This window comes from Monopterus albus, unplaced genomic scaffold (genome assembly GCF_001952655.1).
Source record: "Monopterus albus unplaced genomic scaffold, M_albus_1.0 scaffold12.1, whole genome shotgun sequence".
In the NCBI taxonomy this organism is placed as follows: Eukaryota; Metazoa; Chordata; class Actinopteri; order Synbranchiformes; family Synbranchidae; genus Monopterus; species Monopterus albus.
Genome location: NW_018127892.1, coordinates 4,331,207 through 4,355,062, shown reverse-complemented (window position 1 = coordinate 4,355,062; position 23,856 = coordinate 4,331,207). Strand labels below are relative to the sequence as shown.

Genomic DNA, 23,856 nt, shown 5'->3' with positions numbered 1-23,856 from the left:
TGCATCGTGTGGCCTTTCCCCACGTCTCACCACCGACCGTTTCAGACTCATATGGAAACAACACAGGTTTCTCTCTGGACCCTGAGCCCACTGCGCACTGCAGGTGAAGGCTGCTGTGCCATCAGCCCTAGGCCTGTTCATTTATTCTCTAATTAATCACTTGCCTCGATTTGCCTTAAACAGCCACATGTTTGTGTTTTTTCTTAATCAGACTGTTACTATTCTGTTGCTATTTTAGCGTAGTTTTTAGCTTTTAAAAATGCCACTTTAGGCTTTTTCCCTTTCAATTTTATTTATGCTATTTGATTTTGGACGGGTTGTGTTTTTAGCATTCGGTATATGAGTTATGATAACCATTTCAAGGTTTAATGAAGAACAATCTGCGCTTTTTATTTACCAGGAATTCTGTCTGTATACAAAGCTGAACACTAATGTGGATTTAACGACACAAAAATAATGAACAGTTTAAATAATTTTTATTGTTATTATTATTATTATTTGGTGTCAAACTAGGCTTCTATAAAATATCATTTCCCTGTATATCCTTTGCACGGCTGAGTGCGTGTGTTACTGGACTGTGCGACGCGCACTGTACTTTGCTCCAATAGCATCCCCAATGGCAGTGAATGAGGGAATGAAAAAACGTGTAGCCATGCATGCAGGAGTGGGAGGATCCACTCGCTTCAATCTCGATCTCAGACTTTTGGCAGCGACAGGAGCACAACCAACCAACCGTCTCTGTTACTTCCAGAGAGTTACTGCCTGGACATCTGCACACATATTCTACTCCTATCTTTGGATTTGTTGTCAACTCTTCTTTCCCCCCCCTCCTCCGTGACGAAACTGTTATTCCGTGAAGACATTTTCCAGCTTTCTCCCGTCGGCTCGAGAAACGAGAAGATAAAGCTTCCTCGTCCTCTGATCATAACAGGTGACTGATCAACAGAGTTTTCCACGTTTATTGTTTGCTTTCTGTCTCCACGCTTCTCTGGCATATCAGGGGTACGTGTAGCTGACTTAGACTCCCTTTATCTTTTAATTATTGCGAGCACCAAAGTCGACCTTTCTGCATTTCATCTCCTTAAGTTCATTTTCTGTTAATTTCCTCTTTCTTGCTGCACGCTGTGTCTCATTCGGAGCTCAGACGGTGTCAACAGGTCGTCATTGCTCTTCTTCCAGACAGATCTGTGTAGCCTATCGAGGATTTTCTTGTCAAGTCTGACCGTGTTCTTATGGATATTGCAACAGGTCTGGTGTCACTGGAGCGCCTCTCCGCGGGAGAACAGTCCGAGACGTGCATCATGCTGGACGGCATAAAAATTGAAGATCGTCCCCTGCGATCGGGACAAGCCACGCTGGGAGTCATGCTCGGTGAGTCTTCTTCGTTGTTTTACTAGACATATGACGCTGAAGTGCGAGAACAGGTCAAAGGCTAGGCAGATGTTCCTCTCCGGATTCCATTATTTTTGCGTGCACAATGCTGTTTTGTTTTCTACAGGTTTGTTTCCACACCCGAGCCACCAAAACGACAAAAGGTTGTGTTTAACGCGTGCAAAACGGATAAAAGAAGAGAGGAAACAATGACAAATGTAGTTTTTTTTCATATTATTATCAGGGAAACGCGTCTTAAAAGACTGAGGCAGGATGCGTTATCCGCAGGCCTAGTTGGAGAGAAAATATCTAATTCACCCATTAAAGCTGCTGTTTAATTAAATCTAATATGGCCTGTACAGATTGGGAAAATGCTATCAGACATTATGGTCTTTGATTCAGGCCTTATCTGTTTTCCTGACGGGCCTCAAATCCTCTGCCGTTTTCCAGGGACTGAATGTCATCATCCATCCGTGTGTGAAGGATGCCAGCGTCCCATCTCCGACCGCTTCTTGATGAGAGTCAACGATTCCTCATGGCATGAGGAGTGTTTGCAGTGCACCGTGTGTCAACAGCCTCTCACCACCAGCTGTTACTTCAGAGAAAGGAAACTTTACTGCAAACACGACTACCAACAGTAAGTACAAATTCAGGGGGCGCCTCTCTTTTTGCATTTGCTAGGGTTGCTTGGTTAAAAAGGTGACGTTGTGACGGCTCTGACTGGCCTGAGGGCCGTGTGTGTGTGTGTGAGGGTGTGTGTGTGTCAGTGAAGTCATTCAGCTAGTGTGAAGTTTTATTTGATTTTTCCAGGATTTAATCAAGTGTAAAAAAAAAGTCTACCAGCACGGAGGTACGGTTTAAATTAACCTGTTGTCATTGCTTGTTGTGCCGTAGTTTAACTTTCTTGCAAAATTATAAAATCTGTGAAAGAGCAACAGGAGCAAGATGAATTAAACCAAGTCTCTGAACTCTGCTGGAGGGATGAACAACATTCTTCCAAAAACTTTTCCCTCATGTGGTGTTTTGATGATGGTGGTGGAGACGCTGCCTCACATGTCGCTCCAACATCTCCCATAGGTGTTCACCTGGACTGAGATCTGGTGACTGTGAAGGCCACAGGATCTGGTTCACATCATTTTCATACTCATCATTGTGTGTGGCTCACGAGGTAGGGCAGTCGTCTCCTGACCAGCAAGTTGGTGGTTCGACTCCCAGTCTCCCCGCATGCCTAAGTGTGCCTGAGCAAGACACTGAACCCCAAATTGCTCCCGGTGGCTTAACTAGCACTGTTGTGTAGCAGCCTGTCATCATCGGTGTGTGACTGCTGTGTGTGAATGGGTGAATGGTGTATCATCTCCTGTAATGTGCTTTGGCCAGTGCAACACACTGTGGAAAAATGTGCTATATAAATACAGTCCATTTACCATCAAACCATTCGGTGACCCCTCGTGTCCTTTAGATACTGTTTGTCATCCTGGCAGAGACCACTCCCACCAGGATAGAAATGTTTCACCCTAGGATAAAGGTGACCACTCTGTAATGATTTGCAGTGGCCCCTCTCTAATGAAACAGGTAGACCCAGACCGTGCCAGCAAAATGCCCAGAGCATAACAGGGCCACAGGATCTCCTCAATGTAGGGGTCAAGCATTCAGGTTTTCCACCTGTTAGTCACTAGTGAGTATTTTGCCTCAAAGACAGTGGACAGAACTTTTTTAGCCAGATTTGATCAAACAGAAACAATGATTAGTGCATGGTTGAAATGGCTGTGTTTCCTTTTTCCAGTAACTGCTTACTCTACCCTGTGAGAGGTGAGCAGTTTTTCTGGGGATTGCCTGATTGTCATCCCAAAGAATTCCATAATTTAACTATTTTCAGGGCACTGATGTGTGCATGAAAAGAAGTCTGTACTATGTGTAGGCTTAATAGGGTTGCAACAGTATGAGATTTTCACATATGATAACTGTCTCAGACAATATCACGGTTTCATGGTATATAGTACACAATTATAACTATTGTTATCAGATGCAACAACACAACAACAAAGTCTCTACCTACTTCCATCTTCAGAGCCAGTGAAGACAGAGCAAACCTTGTATATTTATTGTAGAAATATTCCTGAAAATATTCCCAGTGTTGTATGTTTCTGTGCAAATGCTAATCATTTCATTTTGGAGTGCCTTCTCAACAAGGGTCAGTACAAAACTCAATTTAACCTACTTGCAGACTGAAACTTAAGAGTGGATCTATTCCACCTGTCCATGAGTCTACCTCATGGGTGCCCACACTTTTTCGCCTTGCGAGCTACTTTTCCAATGACCAAGTCAAAATGATCGACCTACACTAAAAATACTACACTTGCACGCCACACACACACACACACACACACACACACCAGGCATACCTAGTTTAAATTACAAGTTGCACAAAATGAAAACATCTAAAACACTCTGGGTTGAAATGCTCCAGTGTGATTCTAAAAGCAGAATAATATGATTAAATATAGATCTGATCATTTATTTAGAGCAGCACAATTCTAAAAAACATTATCAGTATTATAGATACAAAAATAACATTTTGAATAATTGTATAAAGATGATAATGTGGGAACTGTCTCTTTGAGGTTATTGGTTGATGGCGAATCATAAAGTTTTATATTCTGAAACAGGCTGTATGACATGAAGCATTTAAAGGAATTCAACTGAATTTTTACATTTTCCCATGAAAACATTTTTGCATGGCAGCCATTAGCCATGGAGTGAGATGAATTAGTAAATTGGAGTAGTAAATTATCACATAAAACTAGCAGAGATGGCAGATGTAGGGAAGCAAATACTGAGGCTTGGTAACACAAGTATTATAATGCTGAGGTTTGGCCTGTGAGGGTCCTGGAGTGCCCTGTGTTTCTCATCGCATGAGCGCTTTTCATGCTTGTCACTACATTTTCAGCTTTTTTGTGTTTGGCCTTTTTAACAATTCTGCTTCGATTACTGGGACATTATGGCTCTCTGCTAGATACCTTGCAAGCAACAAAGAGTTACATGTATTGCCATGCGTGCCATTCATCCAGCTTTGTGACAGCAGTGTAGTCGGCTGATAACAATGGGAAAATTCATAGCAGTAACTAGGGGATACCGCAGTCGAGGAGGCGTCACGGCTCAGAGGCTGGAAGCTGAAACAGTCCGGCAGTGAGGAGGATCTCTTTCTCATGCCTCTTTTAGCACTGTCCATTTGTATGTATTTATTTATTGTCACGTGTAAAGAGAAGACACAGATATACATAAAGAGACTAAATCTATTTAGCTTCCAAATAATAATCTTTCCTGGCATTATTTTTCTGATTCACTTCTGAAGTACCTTATTTGGTATACTGACCATTTCCCCCTTCTCTCTCCTGCATTTGGTACTGTGATCGCTGTGAGATTGTGTGGCATCTCCGATCACTCCAGCCAAACACAACAACCTGCTGGGTGTTATCATGTTCCCGCACATTGTTACTCATCATATTTTTTTAATTCTTCACCCTCCTTCTCCCATGTTTTTGTTTTTCCCCCTGCCAGGTTAAAAGCTAGCTGGAGGGTCCCTCCATCACGCAGACACAAGTGTGCTTTTATTTATTTATTCTTAATTCCTTTTGCACTGATAAGATACTTAAAGATGTAATTGGCACCTTTTTGACTTTTATGACACCCATTTAAGATGCATTTGTCAGCCCACAAACCGCTTTGGGCTGTGAAGAGTGCACCTAGCCTTATAGAGGTCTACGTGCCTAATAATATTCCTACAGCAACTGATTCATGCCCCGTAATCAGCTCTCACTAGCTATAATAAATCAAGGAATTGGCAAGCAGTCTTTTCTCGTACCTTTGGTGCAGGTTTAAGGGCAGACCAGGGAAAACAATTGTGTGCTATGTTATTAAAACTCCCACCAACACAGTTTAGCACATCTTGCTCCATATAGGACAATTATATAGTAACAAGATTGGATTTTATATGTTTGCCTCATTTCATGTCATGCAGCTAACCTGTGTTTATCACCTCAGATTTTAGGTGTTTCTGTGAACAAGATATATTTTTGATGGCTTAAGGATAAAAATAAATCTCAAATCTACAGATGATATATATATAAAATTACATATATTTTTGAAGAGGAGAAATGTGGCAGTACAGTACAGGGATAACTTTTGTTGGAATAATTTAGAGCAAGTTTGATCAAACTGAAGGCAAACAGTTAGAGATGTCAGTTGGACGGGAGCGGTAGTTGGGGAACAAGCTTGAACGAGACCAGCGTTATGTAAAAGGTAGAGTGGAATTACACCGCCCTGAGAGAGTTTGTTGTGCCCTGGTGTTTGGAGGTCAATTATACGTCATTAGAAAGAGGGAGATCTTTTCCCCAGAGGGACCTTCCCTCTAACCGAGCGGGCGCTTTGAAAGGAGCCATGTAATAAGGCCTATCACTTGACCGAAGTGTTGGACAACACCCCTGTAATGAACTGCCTTGTTAGAAACTGCCATGGGCTCCATCTACAAAGCATAACATTAACTAACTATATTATACACCATGCTACCTACTTGTGGGTCCTGCTAATGTTTCAAAACCTTACACTCCAGAGTGGATTTTTCTTCTGCTCTATAAAGTTTTATTGTTTACCAAAATGTTATTTGAGAATATTTCATTTGTAGCATATCCAAATATCAGCATGCAGGCTTTTCCACATTTTCTAGTTCACGTGCTGTAAGCAAAATGAAATTCAGGTCACGGTAGTATGAGTAGTAGAAAAACAGCAGCGATGAAGCCATAAAAGCAGAGCTCCCAGAACCTGTCTCACCTCCTGTGTACGCTGGACGATCCCCCGGTGTGCTGAGAGGTGCTTTTTTAGAATTGTTTGGAGTGCCCTCCTGTGAAATTGTTGTTTTTTAATTAGCTATACTTGGGACGCTGCAGTGGTGTGAGCCGGATAGATGCTGACGACTGGGTTTCTGTGTTAGCTCACCTAGTATGTGTGTGTTTTACTCACTCTAGGACACTCCCGTGTGGCCTGGCACTTTGTGAACAATCACACGCACACACAAAAAAAGGAAAGAAAACTGGGTTGTACATTTTGTGTTGTGAACCCAGCTCGGTAGTTCTGCACTTAATTAAAGACTGTCCTCAGTCCTGCTCAAGTATTTTAAAAGCAGCTCTGTAGGCCTTATGTTAATGGGAGACTTTCTGAATTTCTGCTATACTTTCTTATTTTAATCCTCCCTAAAAAGGACAAAAATGTGTCTTTAGCGACTGCTCTTAGGTAAATAAAAGAGGACCTTTACAGAGAGGCAGATGTAGTGTTAGAAACACTAAGCTGGATAATATTGCTTCAGCTTGCTGTGATTTCTAGTGCCCGGCCAGGAGCTAGCTGAAGCTGGCCCCATTCCTCTGTAAGGAAGTATTGGGTTTTATGTCAACATGGCTCAGCCTGTCCCAGCAGCATACTGGGATGCATCATCTGTCATCTCATGGTTTGCTAGCTGTCACCCCCACCAACACATTTAAACCCATTAAAAGACCTGTTGGACTGTATTTATTTGCATCACTGACTACATCTCAAAGTCTCTGTGTTTTTGCTCTTTCCAGTTCTCATAATTTATATATTATTTGATTTAAACATAATGTTTTAACTGAGCTCTTGTTTACATGAATTGTGCTGCTATAAATTTTATTCCAGCTCACTACTGTTCGTATTCACCTTCTGTTCTGTGTGATGTTGTCTGTAAATCTTCACTAAATCTACTCAGGTGATTTCATGAAGGTTTGTTTTAGTAAAGGCATTTCCACTGTGTTTGAATGGAAGTGAGTAGGTGTGGATTGGATTATTCACCTTCTGTTCTGTGTGATGTTGTCTGTAAATCTTCACTAAATCTACTCAGGTGATTTCATGAAGGTTTGTTTTAGTAAAGGCATTTCCACTGTGTTTGAATGGAAGTGAGTAGGTGTGGATTGGATTGTGTGTTTTTGTGTGTGTGTGTGTGGGTGGGGGGGTATAATCAGGCTAGTGTGTATTTGTGTGTGTAGCAGCAGCTGGAACACAAAGCACTTTGCAGGACTCTATTGGAAGCCACAGAGGCTCAGCCACGGTAATGCCCATCACCACTTTAGAGGCCAGACTGGTAGCGAGGGATGTGCAAAGAGGTCTGTGGCTTTTTGTGGAGGAGCTGTAGCACAGGGGAGGAGAAGGATCCGCAGAGGGATCTGCCTGGTGTGCTCACATTACAGTGGATGATAGCGGAGGGGTGCAGAGGAACTCAAGCATGCAATTTGTTGGTAGCCACAATTTAACCTCATCTCCTAAAGCCGGCTGTTAGGCAGCCAGTGGGACATGTCAGTCAATCGGGAATGCTAATCAGTGACGGTGGAGAGAAAGCCCTCGGCATGGCAGCGCAGTGATTTTGATTACTGGCTCCAAGTCCTCGGGCCCTCAGGTTTATTTTCACAGCATGACAACTCGTCATAACAAAGGGAAAGGCAACCACAAACCATTAAATGTAATTTACAGATTAGATTTTGGCTAAATCTGTGAAATACTGCAATAGGTTTTATAAAGTAGTCAGCTGAGAAATACACACTCTCAGCAAATGTTTTCAATTTCAATTTGCCAGATTATGTGTTTAAATCAACGGAATGAAAATTTTTAGTAGCTAAATTTTTTTGGCACTGAAAATATTTATTTCACTGTCTCTGTGAATGTGTAACATTTGCTAATGTATTTCTAAGCCCATTTCAGATCTGGTTGTCTCATCGGTTTGAAATAGCCCACACTTGTTTCTTGAGGCAGCCTGGTCGAACGTGCATGAGAAATTGAGACATGGCCTCTGATGCTGGCTCGCAGCACTGCTGCTGGCCTCCACTGTGTGTATGTGATCCCACTCTGGAATGTTTTGCCAACACGTAGGCTTTTCACAGATACACTAGAGAGGGCTGGCATCTAAGTGGCAAGTGCTGCATTCAGACTGTTGTGTGCCCAAGGCTTACTCTCACACTCACATCACACATTCGAGCTCTACATGGGAATGGGCAGAGCAGTGTGTTTGTCTACATACATCCCAGGTTTTGGTGAGGGTGTGTGTGTGTGTGTGTGTGTAGACTTATTTCCTCTCTCTGCTCTTTTCTTTCTTTGTCTCAAATCTAAACTTCTTCCACTGCCTCACATTCACTCTTTCACATAGAAATTTCAGTTGCTCTATGTCATATTTTCTTGTCTGAACTTCAGCAGTATAGATTTGTTTTTACATACTGTATATGGCAAAACATATTTCATTGTCTTTTTTTTTTTTTACCTCTTTTAATCTTCATCAAACGAGATTAGCCCCCAAATACTGGTATTCGTGCCCAAAGTGACTGACAGAGATTTGCACTTTTATCATTAAGTGTGACACTAAGCTGGTCAGAGCTTTGTCTTGAATGGAGGGCCTGACGGAAACAGGGGCTCCTAATCCCTTTATTTGTGTCAGGCCCAGAAAGAGGGAAGAATGGAGCTGGGGTGGGATGGGGCTGCAGAATGCCACGGCCCTTAGTCCCCTCCAAACCCCGGCCTCCACAGCCAAGTGAGCATGAGACTCATCTTATGTGGTCTTTGCACTCGAGCGGATGCACACAGTCTCACACAGGCACACACACATTTGAGCATCTATCCTATAGGATATTCACGTGTTTGTACAAGCATGTGCACACAGTCATAAATATAGTGTAAATGCATTGGTTTGCCTGCTAATGCATACAATTAGTGATACATGCACAGTGATTTTAGTGTGTGGAGCCGGTCACATTCACAGCAGAGTTTGTGTCTGTCTATGAGTGCATGGATTACAAGAGGAGGTTCAGTCTAGGATGAGATTAATAAAGTTTGCCGGTTCCCTGGTCGAGGTCCAACGCTAAGCTTTTGTCTGTGGCTCACATCAGGTTGTGGGGCTTCAGCTTTCTTTTGTATGTGCACCCTTGTGGTAATCCATCTCCAGCGGGAGTCCCCCGGGGCACTTTATTTACTCATTCAACTGTTTGGAAGTCTGTTAGACTGCAGATCAGATGCAGTGAGACCAATGAGATTACTTTAACCAGCACTCGCAGATTCCTGCCCAGCATCTCTTCTCCTCCTGAGTTGGTGAGCTCTGCAGGTGGGAGGGAGGGAGGTTCCACACTGGCTCAAACCTCTCAGTCCGCCCTGTTTACCAGCCCGGTGTGAGGGCCTGTCCAATATTCTCTGTTATGAAAATTCTGCATAGTGAAACCTCCTGTGCCCACACACTGTAGAGCTGACTTGATTCTTTTATTATCCTCATCTATTTGAGTTTATTTTCTCTCTTGCATCTCAAAAAAATACAAGTTCCCAAACCAGTGGCGGACAGAATTTTTCTATTTGCCAGGCTTCTTTCTCATTAGATCATAATGTAGCACCATAGGAGGTATGGTGTCATAGTGTAAAAACTAACATCTATGTTTTATTGCAAACAATGAGCTGGATTTGGTTATCCATCCATCAACATAAACCCAGAGCTACAGTATGTACTTGGGGATAACCCCCATGTTAAACCACTGCAGGCTGTCAGGCTCTCTGAATTTACTCTCTGTCTCTTCCCCCTGGTGTGGCTGGGGAGTATGGTCGAGATCAGCTGCCAGGACCGGCATCTACAGCAAGGGCTCCCTAAACTGGCTGTTTAGAATCAGCTGCTGATTGGTGATGGCTGTCTTAGCAAGAAAAATAACCCAGTATAAAAACAGTGCAGATTGTGTTTCTGATTGGGGTTTCGCTCCCGTCCTCTCTGACCGATCCCCAAACCCACCCCCCCACCGCACAGCAAGCGAGTATGATTTGTGCACGGGGTCCCGTGACCCATGGAAGCTTCAAAAAGCAGTGAGGGGAAATATTTGGATGATCCTGATGGGGGAGTGGAGATGTGGGAGGGAGGCAGAGATGATGGGGGCTTGGAAAGAGCAGGGCTAAGCAGTGTAAGGCAAGGCAGATGTGGAGAAGCTGCGGCAGCAGTGATGACAGGGAAGTGTGTGATGATTGCTCACCCTGGACTGTTAGCCCTCTGCTCACCCACAACCACCGGTGTCCCATAGGAGACAGACGGATGCCATGTTCTCCATAAAAACATGCCAAGTAGTAGCTATAACTGTGTGCTGGGGGTTGAAAAGATCTGCAGCAGAAGAAACATTTTATCATAAGGTTCTATGCCATCGTGTACCCCACCCCCCTGCTGTACACCACCGAGCTCTTCTCTCTTTACCTTTCCTCTGCTGGTTGGATATTAATATTTCCCAGCAAGCTGCTATAATACATCTTCTCGGGAAATTCCACAACTCCTTAACACTGCAAAATGATCTGGTGTGTATGCAAGGGATGGATAAGGGGATAAAGCATAACGATTTTTCAAAGTGTTTTTGTGCATATGTGATTTCATAGTGCTCTCCGGATGGAGATTTGTTTTCAGTTGCCTTGATAAGAAAAATGTGTTGCTGCAGGTAAAGGCTGAGTTGTTTGCTCAATTCATCTAAATTTTCTCCTCTAGCTCATAGTATTGTTTGATTCAACCTCCTGGCCTCATAGCACATTATTTATGCACAGAATCTGCCTCTGGGGTCGGCTCAGTGGAAACCCCATTGAACAGAAATAGCTGTAGGAGGCTGAGGCTTAATGCAAACCCAAACTCAGCAGTTAAAAAAAGCAGAGCCCTGGTTTGAGGCAGCCCCAATCAGTCTTTGGCTTCTACGCTTGTCGCTGCCTCCTCCTGAGAGTGTGGGGGGGAATGACTGACCCCCCCCGGGTGTGCGTCTGCCTTAACGCTGGCCCTGTAGGCCCAGCCTCACAGGGGAGAGCCATCCTAGCCCCAGGGCAGAGTTGTACTCTGAAACCAGAGCTCCATCGTTGTGTTGTGATCCCAGCTGGAGAGACAGTTCTGGCTCTGAGCAAAGCCCTTGCGCAGCATGCAACCGGGGTCACTGGTGGCCTCTGAACCTTCATCACTCCACTCTGCTTCTGCACACCAGTGACTAGGATTGCATTATTCATCAACCCACGGTCTGAAGTTTGTCACAGTCTGAAGTTTTGATAAGGTCATATTATCAATTTTAAGGAAAAGAGAAGGATCCACATGCCACACTGCAAGCTTCCAAACAAACTGCCACATTTTGGTCATCAGATCTTCATCAGGCATTGCTTTTCCTTTGATCCAATTTTTATGATCCAGCACTCAAGTTGTTGTGGATGTGCGTGCCCTGTCTTTTGCATGGTATCGTTTATATCAAGCTTGAAAAATTCAACTGCCAAAATGTTAGTTACATCTGTGCAGTTTCCTGGATGAAGGTTTCACATGTCAATTAAATCAATGAAAACACCAATGAGGCCTTCATCTGTTGTCTGTCTGAGATGGTTTCACTTTTAAACCTTATTCTGTAAAGTAACCAGAAAATCTGGCCTTTTAAAACAATCCTACATTGTGGTGTGAATGTGTCTTCATGTCTGCATTTTTGCAATTTTGTAATACAGCATGTTTATCTCATGGTATCTTACAGGTTCCAGCTTTACTTTGCAATTAATTGTGTTTTTTGCATTCCTGTGTGAACGTGCTTGCATGTGTGTAGCCATATGTGTGTGTAGCCTGCCCATTTGAATGTGTGCAGTGGGTCTGTCACTTGGCCAAGCATTGGACATGCTGTTGGCAGGCGACACAGTCTGTGGATTCTCCTCTTGGTCGCGTTGCTCTGGAGGCAGAAAGTGGTGCGTGCCACCCAACCACCAGAAACCCCCTCCCTCCCTCCCTCCCTCCCTCTATCATCAGCCAAGCAGTCAGCTCCTTGCTTTCCTTGCTCTCCTGTTCCTGGGCCCCAGAGCCTGGGCTGTGGCCTGTGGATGAGTGCTACATCCTGGCTGTCAGCACACGGGTTAGCTGGGGATTGGCATGTAGTGGAAGTGCAGTATCAGGCACTTTCTGTCAGCTGCTCGTTCCACTTCCTCCCGCCCTCAGCGCAGGCTGCAGGCAGCGGTACAAACATACGTTGAGCTGTGACTGACTCAAATCTCTGGCTTGAAAATGAAAGGATCACTCTCAGAATAGGCATATTCATAACCATGCCAATGAAAAGAGGCTGTTTAAAACCTTTAAGTGCTCGGGTGTTGTGTTTTTAACAGACCGCGAAAGCTTTGACAGATGGTTTACTGTTTCACCCAGTATTTTATTTCAAGTACTTTCAACTGTCGCTTTCTGACTTCTGAGGAAGGACCAAGAAACCGTGTTTTCTGGAAAGACCCATTCCCATTAATCAGACTGATAAATGTTTGCAAAGTGTCACTCAAGCTATTTTATACATTGCATGAGTCATACGTTTTCCGCCAAGATTCTGATTTTGTGTGTATACTGTACATGGAGCCGTGCCGTCATTCTGTCTGTGGATCACATTGTCTGATACAGCACACATACAGGTACATGGACACACATCTGTACTGCACATGGTCACAGACAAGCATACACATGTTGGAGGACTTGTGACTATAATCAGATAAACTGGTCCATCTCTCCTTGGAAACATCACATGTATACATGAAAGCCCCTGGTAGCTTTCAGTTGGATGTTGCTTACACTAACCAGAAGCCAGGCAACAGGCACGAGGTCAACAGGGTCACAGCACATGCTCTTACATCAGCATCTTTTTATGACTTACATGTCCAGTAAATATTATAGTACTTACAGCCTCAGTCTGTCTGACAGAGAAGGAATTTCTATCTGTTCATCTTGAAAATTCTGACTTTTACTTGTGCTGCACTTTCTTTTAGTTACATTTGAAACAGGAAAACTTTTTTTTTCACAACATAAACATGACTAGGCAGAAGCCTGAGCCTCTTCAAAGATGGTGGCAAAACATGCTTGGCGTTTGCAACAAATATAAGTACATTAACCACAATCCTTATTAACATTCTCGAGCTGCATGCAGGTTTATTCCCTATTCTGCATGTGTATGTTTTTCTTGTTACCCGCAAGTATTCCTGTGTGAGGTCACATGCTACCATTCATGATTTTATTTTAGGTTTTAGCTTCACCACCACCTACTGTATACATAGGACTGAGTAATACTTGCTCTCTCTTTTTTAAATTGTGTAACTACATACACTTCTGTTTGCATATTATGTCTGTATGTCTGTATGTTATGTCTGTACACTGTATGTTTGCAGTTATCATGTCTTGTGGGCAACTAAGGATCATCATTAGTGGCAGTTAACAGTGTTAAAGGTAATGTAATGGTGCTTCAGGACAATGATGCTCAACCAAGGGTACTTCTGCCGTTTGGTGGGTGCACATGGAAAGACGGTGGTCTAACTCAACTAATTAGATTAAAAATTACACATACTGAATCAGCTCTAACACTAGAAACATTTTATAACAGTCCATGAAACTAGTATCTGAGAAGTTGAGAAAGCTAAAAGTAAATAAGTGATCAAAATAATTGATAAATGGTTGGAATATCTAAGAGTATGGATAAACAGGAGTAGTTGACAAATGCAAAATAGCTTGAAAGACATGATTAGCTACAAGTAATTGATAAATGTTTGAAATAGTTAGCTAAAAGAACTTAAACCTAACCGAACCACAATAAACAATGACAAAAAAGCAAAAACATCCACTGTTATATGCACTTTTAAGTTATTATTATTATTTTAATAATATCCAGCTTAAAATCAAGCCAAATTAACACATTTAGGACATGATGGGTGGTGCCAGCGAAGGGTTCATCTGTAAGTGGGGGAATAACAGAGCACAGCTTTAGTATGGCGCAGGGAAAGTTCCAACATTCAGGCTACTGAGAAATTGCATGAGCTTTCTACTGTATGTTGAGGTCAGCGTCTGATGATCCAGCGTCAGTAAATGAAAGGCTGGTTCCAGTAACTCTCCCTTATCACTCTCAGAGGCGAGCTACCCACTCGCCAAGCTAGGCTATTCAATTGATGAGCCTGTAAACTCACTTTTCTAGATAGGTAACTGGCTTTGTTAGCTACTAACATTCCTAGACTAGCTTAGGTCATAAACATGGGCTATTTAAGGAACAGTTATTTATGTAATGCATTGTTTAATGGCTTAATAATTGAAGTACTTCTGAAGAAAACGTATCCCATAGCCATTTACATAATCTTTTAAATGAAATTAGTTTGGCATTAATTGGAATTCTTGCTGCTAGCTACATTAAGGTAGTTACTGCACATATTCACTGGGCTGCTTGAGGAAGGAATATGAGTCACCTCCGAGAAATGCCATTTACCAGCCAGGACAATTACATATCCAATGGGTTGCCAAGGTAGGAAAGTGAGTTACTGTACTAGGCTCGTCAAATGAAACGCCTAGCTCGGAAAATAGGTAGCTGGCCTCAGAGGGTGATAAGGAAGAGTTACTGCTGGCCTGTTATTTACCACCGCCAGCCTATCAGTGACCAAATTAGTTACCAGCCTTGACATAGAGATAAGCTGCTGCGATTTCTCTGAATTTTGGCACTTTCCCTGTGCCATACTTCCGGAAGCAGAGTTGTCATATTTATGCACACAAGCACCAACTACCTTCCAAAAATAATGGTAGAAGAATGGTTTTATATATATATTGTTTCAAATGTCATTTGTTTTATCCATTTCCAAATACCGGTGAGATATGGTTTACCAAACAAGAAAATTCTGATAGTGTTAGGTAAACTGTCAGTCACAAAGAGACCAAATATTTCCTTGTGACTGTCAAAATTTTCTGACTGCATGCTCAGCCTTATGTGGTAAACCTGTGTTATAGGCGCTTAAAAGAAGCTAAATAGCCCTTACGAACTTATTTTCCAGTTTCAAAAATCTCCAGTTTTTCCCCCCCCCCACAAATTCTGGTGCTAATAAACTCTGACACACCCTAACTCATTCTCAGAGAGTACATACTGTAGCGTGGAGCTGTGGTTTGGTGTCCGGGGGGAAGCCTGTGGTTCTGGAGCCAGAGAAAGAGTCATGCCCTGCCGTCCCACAGAGATGACAGGAAGATAAGAAAGAGAGGTGACCTGCACAAAAACATCACACAGGGAACAAGCCTAACCTGGGGCTTCAGGACCTATTAGGGCTTTAGGACTTGGGTCAAAATCTGTTCTTACTGGAAGAAAATACACACAGAGAAATATTTCTTTATCAGAATGAGCATTCCTTGAACAGTGTTGACAATGAGCATTTGTTATCCAGTAGCCATCAGAATCCACAGTAAGATGTTCTTGTGGTATCCATATCAAGTTGAAACTACAACAGCATGCCTCTGTATGTCACAGTTCTGGCTTTGTGACATGGCTTCTCTTAACCAACAACCACAGAAATGGAGAGGGGGACTCAGACACAGCCCTTGCAGTTATAACTTACTGTAGAAAACCACTTATAGTTTGCAATATTTGAGAAGGCAAAGTGAAAAGGTAGCCATTTCTCCTAGACAATGCGTAATGAGGGAACCATAGGGAAGGAGAAACAGTGAGCGCTTTCTGGAAGCGGCACTAACACAGGGATCAGCAGCATTAAAAGAGATTTACACCCCCGGCTCTTAAACAGTTTTCTTTTGCTCAATGGCTCTTCTTTTACAGATATTTCAAGGAAGTAATAAACTGCAGTGACAAGCATTCGAGTGGCTTTGAAACATCCCTCATGGGCAACAGAGCTCCATCACTTCTATCATAGCGCCTTGACTCTGCATCATTATTTCTGTAGAAGTCAGCCTCTTTCTTTCTGTTAGCAGTATTTGGCCTTGCCTGGATATTATGATCAGATTTTTGTTGTTTATATCAAAAAAATGTTGCGTAACGGACACTCATACACTAAGCATTGCACTCTCCCTAAGGGTACATTAGTTCAGCATTCATCTGATCGTGAGCCGTTGCGGTTTAAGCCTACAGACTGTTTTTCCTGACAGTTAAGTTCTTTTGAAGCTGTCTGCATGGTCCAGAATAAGGCCCTGCACACTGTAAGATGTCATACTCCCACTGTACTGTGGGCCTTGATGTGCCTATAACATTTAATGGCACTTTGGCAATTGGTAATGGAAACTCTTACTTTGCCTAGCAATTGCATTTCATTCCCTTCCTTCTGGTTGTTTTGTTTTTTTTATTTATTTATTTTTTTTTTTATTTACCATAATTATTCATTTGCGTCTTTGATACACTTAGAGTACAGTACAGCATGAACCCATGGCTTAGAGGAAGAGTGGAAAAAATATGCATTATCTGCTAATTATTAAGATTAAGGGTGGCATAAACAAACCGTAACAAAAGGAAACATTTGTCTTGAGTAAGGCACAGTTCCCTGTGTGCTGCTAACCCACAGTATGGGTGTTTGTAGTCTCGCTGGGATAGTAGAACATCACAGAGCGTCCCTCCGGATTTGAAGCTGGAACCAGACTTAGCAAGGTACTGAGGAAGAGGAGGAGAGGGGTAGGTCATGCTGTGGCATGTTCATGTCTCAGTGTGGGATGAGGAAACATCTCGACCTTGCACAGGTTCAAGAAGAAACAGCCTGCTTCTGATTAGTCACTCAGATCTGCAGTGATAAACAATTCCTGTGGTCTCCTGCTCACAGAGACATCACTGGCAACCACTGAGTGTTCACGGGTGGTTTGTGTGTTTGTATGTATGCTCAGACATGCAAAGTTTGTGTGTGTGTGTTTAGAAACACTGATTCAAAAATAAAATCAAAGAATTTTACCAAAAATAGCATGAATTTATATTTTTCTGGTTGGATATGATGATCAGTTATACAGTATTTAAACAAGCTTGAAATGTAATAATGAGAAGTTCTTATGGTATATAAGGACTTCAGAGTTGTGCTTTGCAGTACAAAACACGATAAGATTGTCATGTTGAAATACCAGAACAGCTAAAAAAAGACATGCATGATACTGTATCTCTTTATGCCAAACCTATAGGTTTGTGGGTTGTGTTATAACCCACAACACTCTGGAACCTTAACCAGGGGGTGGTGGAGGGATTTTAAAACATTTCCCACAAAGAGTCTGTTGTTCTGTGCCCTTGCTAGGACAGTGACTGGCAAGTTTATCTGTTACTGCACTCTTGTGCAGATCCCTGGCATCGAGCCTCCACATGATAAAAACATATTCACAATGTAATTGTTTAGCAAAGCTTTGCTGAAAAGACATTAAAACTTGATTTATGGTTCTGCATTAAATCCATACAAAGCCTATGCCACAGGCTACTTAAAATGCCTACATCATTGTGAGCATTCATACTTGTGCACAGGTGTGTCTGTCACCCTGGAATTACACCACCAAAACGCTAGTTAGGGATTTTCCTGCTTGTCTGGCCACTGAGAGACATGAAAGACGAAATGCGATGCAACCAACCACAGTTGTTGTCGTCTGACACACCACAATGTTCAGTTACATTTCTGGAGAGGTGCACGCCAGGCTGCTGCATAGGGCTACATGTTACGTACGCCGTTGATATGGCGTAGATTTAACACAGAGCCATAAATCAAACTTAAGCAAAGAAACACGAATAATAACTAAAACAGCCAGTTAGTGACACAATCAGATTTATAATGTCTAAAACCATGTCAGGGAGAAGCTGATTCCTGTCAGGCTGTTCTATACGGCTGTGAAAAACAGCCTCCAAGTCCAAAGAATCAGACCAGTTAAGCAAAAAGAACTATAGCAGAGAGAAGGGAGGGAAGCATTTTAGGTCTGACACCACAAATATACTGTAGATCTTTTTGGCACTTCATATTGCTCCTGTGTTGTTTTCTCTTTCTTGTCCAGGATTGAAATAACACGCTGATTGGATGAAAATTGTGTTTGACCTTTTCATTCTCAGTAAATTTCTGGATTTGTGGAAGGGAAATGCCCAGCAGCCCTCTGTCTGTCTTATGAAGAAAAGTATTTTAGTGGCAGACAAGAACCGTGTGTATGGCTCAGCTTGGGCTCTCTCTGGTGCTCGTCGACCGGGAATGGCTGATTGAGTTGACTGTTAGCTGGGTATGTTCGCAAATCCCCCACCTCAACCCACACTTCGGCGCCAGATTATACTGAGGGCAAAGTTAATAAATCATTTTTACTTTTTAGACCTTAGGGAACTTAAATCATATATTTGTTTTTTGTTTAGTTTTCTTTTGTGCTCTCATTCAAATCAAGTTTTAGGAGTTTGTCCACTTTATGAGCACTAGATGCAGTGTAGCATCTAGCATTTCTGGTGCTACATCAATGTAGTTTGGATGAGTCCTTCAGCAGTGGGAGTGGTGTACCACCCGGACCTGTCATTCCCATTCTGTCCAGTCATTTGCTTGAGGCTACAGCTTTAAGTGGGAATTATTACTTGAGAGATAAGTATAGAGATAAGCCAGCCCTTGCCTGCAAGATGTATGAAGTGTCTGGACCATGCAAGAGATGCACCTGACCTGGAAATGAATGGTGTGAAGGTAAAAATGCAGCACATGAAGCCCTTTCTTCACCCAGCCCTTGGCTTGTAAGTGCAACACCCCAGATAATGACACTGGTATTAGAAGGTGCAGACATTTTGGACGGTATTTTAAGTTTTCTCCCTGGTATTTAGGTTAAAACATTTGTACCTTGTGTATTGTAGCACTAAAGCTATCAATTAGTGATTAAAAATTATTGATGTGGGGAGTGGGGTTTTGGCCCTTCTCTTTGATTTTTGGAGGACAAAACTTGCAATCATTTTCCTTTGATAAATTTAATATTATCTGGGCCATTTCGGGACATTTTGGTTCCCTAGGTGAGACATTCCACTGGCACACTCGAGGACTGAGCTTTTTCAGTACAATATTTAGACATTTTTGTTGATGTCTTCATCGTAAAGGACCGTTTTTCTTCACCATGCGATGTTTGTATTTTTCCGGTTTCACACTAGTTGCATGTGTCATCAGCACACCCACTAGCTCAGTGTGAATGCTCCAGACAGTAAGCTGGTTAGTTTCACACGTGGGCTCACTCAAACATTACGCGGACTTTGTACTAATAATCTGGTAGTCTACTTAATATAATAAAATATAAATATGGGCTGAGACTAAATTAAAAAGCCCTCATTTCCTAAAAAAGTCAGAAAATCCTCCCTTCAGCAGCAAATTAAACATAAAACATCACACCCTGTTAAATATCCCTGATCATTTCTGTATGGTCCTTAAATAATGTGTTAGTTTACTTTATAAAATGTGAAATCTGGACTTTTAGTAACTTCAGCTGCACTGAATGCAGATTAAATTCAGTTCTTGTGTTTAAAAATATTATTTTCGTCAACTGATTTATGAACAAATACACAGTCAGAACTGGAGAGATTTTGAGAGAGGAGAAAGTGATTAGGTTGCTGCTTCACTAAGGTGTGTGGGAGAAACATTCCTCCTGCTTGGTATGTTAATTCACAGCTCCAGGGTTTTTACCAGCCTTTGTTCTTTGAAGTTTCTCTCTTGGTTGGCTTCTCCCCATCAGGTGAACTTGTGGCCTCTTAGCATTTTTATTTATTAGACAATCCCTCACTTGTAAAAGATGATAAAGTTGACGTGTTACAGGCAGTCGTCGCACGTTGAGGAGAATGCTTTGTTGAGCACCCCAACAAATTTGAGCTTTAAATTTGATGACACATTACATGCCAAAGGAGTTTGCTCATTGGACAGATGCCAAGACACTAAAAAGAAGTCAGACCAGAGATCATTATGATCCTGCTGACAATGTGAGGGAAGCAGTGTGCAACAACTTTATACTGACCTATTTCTATCACTTTTTTGATTTAAAAATCCCCTCAATTCATTTAGAAAACTTTTTGTGTTTTAAAATGTGTGTACACATTTCTACTGGTTAGCTACCTGCAACTTTTCATCTCTGCCATTTTTTTTTCTTTTTCTCTAAAACTCTACTAAGAATCATTGTCAGGCAACCGGCTAATGTCTAAAAAGGTCTCCCGTTGTTATGATTGAAGAAAGAACTGGTGGTTTGACACACTACACAAAGAGTTATAAGTGGCCGGTCAGCTTGTCAGTCAAGTTGGGTGGTTTTTTAATCATTTCATCTTTGCTGGGGGGCTCTCCAGAGACCCCTGCAACGTTTAGCAGGCTGCGGCTCAGGACCCCGGGGCTTGTCTAAGCCCTGCCTGTATCCGAGCTGCCATTATTAGCTCTGCTCTCCAGAGCACGCTCCTCATCACTCCCCTGAGAGGGCGGCTGAGAAATGAAGCGCGCCGGCTGGGCACAGCAGCGGAGGGCCAATAGCCCGACATGGAACAGTAATTACTCCATTGATATTCCTCACACAATAACACTGTCATCTCTCATTTGCATAACCTCGCTTGGCTCACCACAGCAGATGAATGCATATGATCTTGTCAGGAAGCTGCAGGAGTTTAGATGGCATATGAGTGTAGGGGTTTTTCACCTCCTTCTAGGTGCCAGTTTTGTTTCAAACACACAGTATAATCTGGTTGATTATGATTATGTTATCAGAATGAAAGAGGAACCCACCTTTGCAGAGGTTTCTGACTCAGCTGTCTTTGTGGTATTAGAACATAAACAACAAAATGGAGAGAGGAGGCTGTGGTGTATCAGGTTTGTGACAGTGTCTGTGTGTTTGTGTCTGCCTGAGAGAATGAGAGTGTGTTGAGGGGGTGGGGGTGTCAGTGGATGTCATAGGGCCCTGTCTCAGTCCTTGGTTAATGGTCATTGGTCATAGGCTGTCTCCCCTTTATTTCTTTTGCTCTCCTGCTCTATCCTCCCAGGTCTCCCACTGGAGCAGCGCCCTCAGGCATCGCATCATTTATTGCTGTCAGGAGTCACGAGGGAGGGGAGGGGTAGGGGGGCGCTGGAGGAGGGGAAACAGTGAGAAGATGTGCTGCAGTGAGAAGCCAGTGGAGGCGATGGGGAAAGGGAGGCATGCTAGACTGTCAAATCTCAGCCGTTGAATATTTAATGGAGCCTGGAGTGTTTATTTAGTTAGCCTGTCGATTTTTACCGCTCTGTCAATAGCGGCTCCCGTGTAGCCTGCTGATGATCTTTAGTGTCTCTTCCCCCAGGAGAGGCCAGGCACTAAATGCAATTATGGATTTTCCTGCACCGCAATGTGTTTGATATTTTTACTGATCTAATTTGCAATCTGGTAGTTTATTGTTTGGCATTTTAGTGGCGCTCAAGTGGCGAGGCAAATTTGATTTCCCCTCATAATTCTTTATAACTTCATTAATGCTGTTAGCACATTGGCACAGATCTTAAATAAAGCTAGAGAATCATCCCATGGATGAATGCATTCCTCATTTTATTGTCTCCATGCCCCATTCTTTTTACTGAATCTGGTTCTAATTAAAAATCATCCTAGTGGTGTACTGTCTTTGTGAAATATGAAATCATAATCGGATTTGAATGGCTCCCTTCACAGAGGCATGCATATTCAACCATACACTCAGATTTGTTGTTTGCAGAATGAAACAGAATCAAAACAACCTTTTTTTTCAGTGGCATTCAGCATCTTCAGAGATAAATGAGGGTATTAACAGCAGAGCAACAAAAGTAACAGAGGCAAAATAATGTGGGTGATTGTATCAGGGAGAGACAGTATGGTTCCACATGTTTCTGTAGAGCCGTAGATTTCAAGCCCTTTGACGGATGTGTTAGTTAGAGGGGCAGCATTAGCTGTAATGCTGTTAGCATGTAGCTGTGTGAGTGATGTGCTAGTTAGATGCCCAACAGTAGAGCTAATGGTGTTAGCGTGTTGAGCCTTCAGAGGGATGCAATCGGTTAGGCTGTGATGGATGAGTGTCGTGCCGCAGAGGCCTGCGAGCCCCCTCATTCGCCAGGCTGTCAGCTTCTTAAGTGGACGTGCACAATTAGCACTGAAATCAGAGACTGCTTAATCTGATGGTAGGTTTAGCATTCAGTTGGAAAAATTGCTCATCTAGCTGGTGGTGAGTGAATGATGACCACCATAAAAAGAAGAGTCAAAGCATTGTAACAGAGAAGGGGCCAACACACAGCTTTCTGAGCCATTCAGTATTCCTGCGAAAGTACAGTAAGCAGGACATGACAAGGAAGCCTGGTCATGGTTGAAAGAGCATTGACAGAGGAGAGCTTTGAAGCACTTTATCCCACAGTACTGCTTCTATTAATACCATTTTTTTGTTTCAGATAAAAAAATTTAATGCAATTATCCTTAAAAAGGGTTGAACAACCTGCCGTTACTTCAGCTCTTTGAGTGCAGGAATGACAGACAGATGCTGTCGTGTCACAGAGAAACACATTCCACTTCAGAAGTAATGAACTGGGCACATCTCACACTCAGACATGGGACATATTCATGCATCACTGAGTTTCCAAAACAAACATAAGATATCAAAGGCAGACTATACACTGTAGCTGTGCCTCTATGATCTACTTTAGATCAACAAAACCTGTTCTCACTTGACCCGGTGCTGTGCACAGACACATAGCTGTCATTGGGTTATCAGCTAGACTCGGCCGTCCCTGTGATGCATTCGTTATATCACATTCATCCTGCCTTGATCTGATGGTAAATTAACATCTTAAAAAGGAATCTATTTCATAATAATTATAAATTACTGAATCAGAATACATGGGAGAAGTCGTTTTTGTTTGTTTGTTTTTGTTTTTGGCTAAGTGTGACTCCGTTATCTTGATGAGCCTTCACTCATTCAACCAGATAATTTGGTGCTTTTCTACATGATGTACAAATAACTTGCAGGAATATATGTGATGAGAAACATGATGATTTTTTTTTTTTTTTTTTTGCGACAGATTTAAATGAGATGGTTAACATAATATTTAAATGTTGCACTACTGGTTAGATTGGATGTCCACATCATTGAAATGCAATACTGTGTTAAGAAAATTTGGTTTATTTAAAGTGAGAAAGTGCTTAAAATCCTCTGAAGATGCTCTCTACATATTAAACTCTGATATGAATCTCTCTTCCAGCTATAAATTGACTCTTATTTCAGTATATTGCTACTATTGTTGATACACTCAGAACCCCCTGTAGTGTTTCTATATGTACTTATTTATATAGAATAAACAGATTGCTTTTATTTGCATCCCTGCATTTGCTACTGTTAAAGCCCAGTATGAACATGGACTTTTATCATGTAAAATGCAAATATTCTCTCTCTAATTGAGGACTGTCATGCAGATTTCACCCCTCCCCTCTTACATCAATCGTGGTTTCAGAAGAACACAGACATTCTCAGCCAACTCTTAATGATATAAATGGAGATGAGGGATGTTTGTTCTCTAGCTGTGTATAAAATTCATTGTCCTTATCAGCTGAGATGAGAGGGGAGTGAGGCTGAGGAGTATTTCTCTTGGAGCAGGAAATGTCATTTCTCTATAATAGTTTATGATTCATCTCTCCACCTTTGACTAAATAATAAGGGATGACAATTAGAGCGGGCCATGGGAGTTGGAGTCAAAGGGCTGTGATTCCCCTTGGCAGAGTCGGGCCTTTCT

At 42.3% G+C, this 23,856-nt stretch overlaps 1 protein-coding gene across 6 annotated transcripts in view; it reads left to right on the top strand.

The window, feature by feature from the left end:
* The first annotated feature begins 527 nt into the window (after nucleotides 1-527).
* Nucleotides 528-23,856, top strand: part of lmx1bb (LIM homeobox transcription factor 1, beta b) — a 49,329-nt gene continuing 26,000 nt past the window's right edge. Inside the window, exons 1-3 of one of the 6 annotated variants that reach the window (XM_020590284.1) lie at nucleotides 528-931; nucleotides 1,249-1,371; nucleotides 1,822-2,008. In XM_020590284.1, the coding sequence (XP_020445940.1) occupies nucleotides 1,302-1,371; nucleotides 1,822-2,008 (257 nt within the window). In that variant the 5' untranslated portion in view covers nucleotides 528-931; nucleotides 1,249-1,301. Of the gene's footprint in view, nucleotides 1,003-1,040; nucleotides 1,158-1,232; nucleotides 1,372-1,432; nucleotides 1,536-1,821; nucleotides 2,009-23,856 lie in introns of those variants that run through there. The other 5 variants (XM_020590285.1, XM_020590286.1, XM_020590283.1 and 2 more) reach the window with 5 other exon arrangements.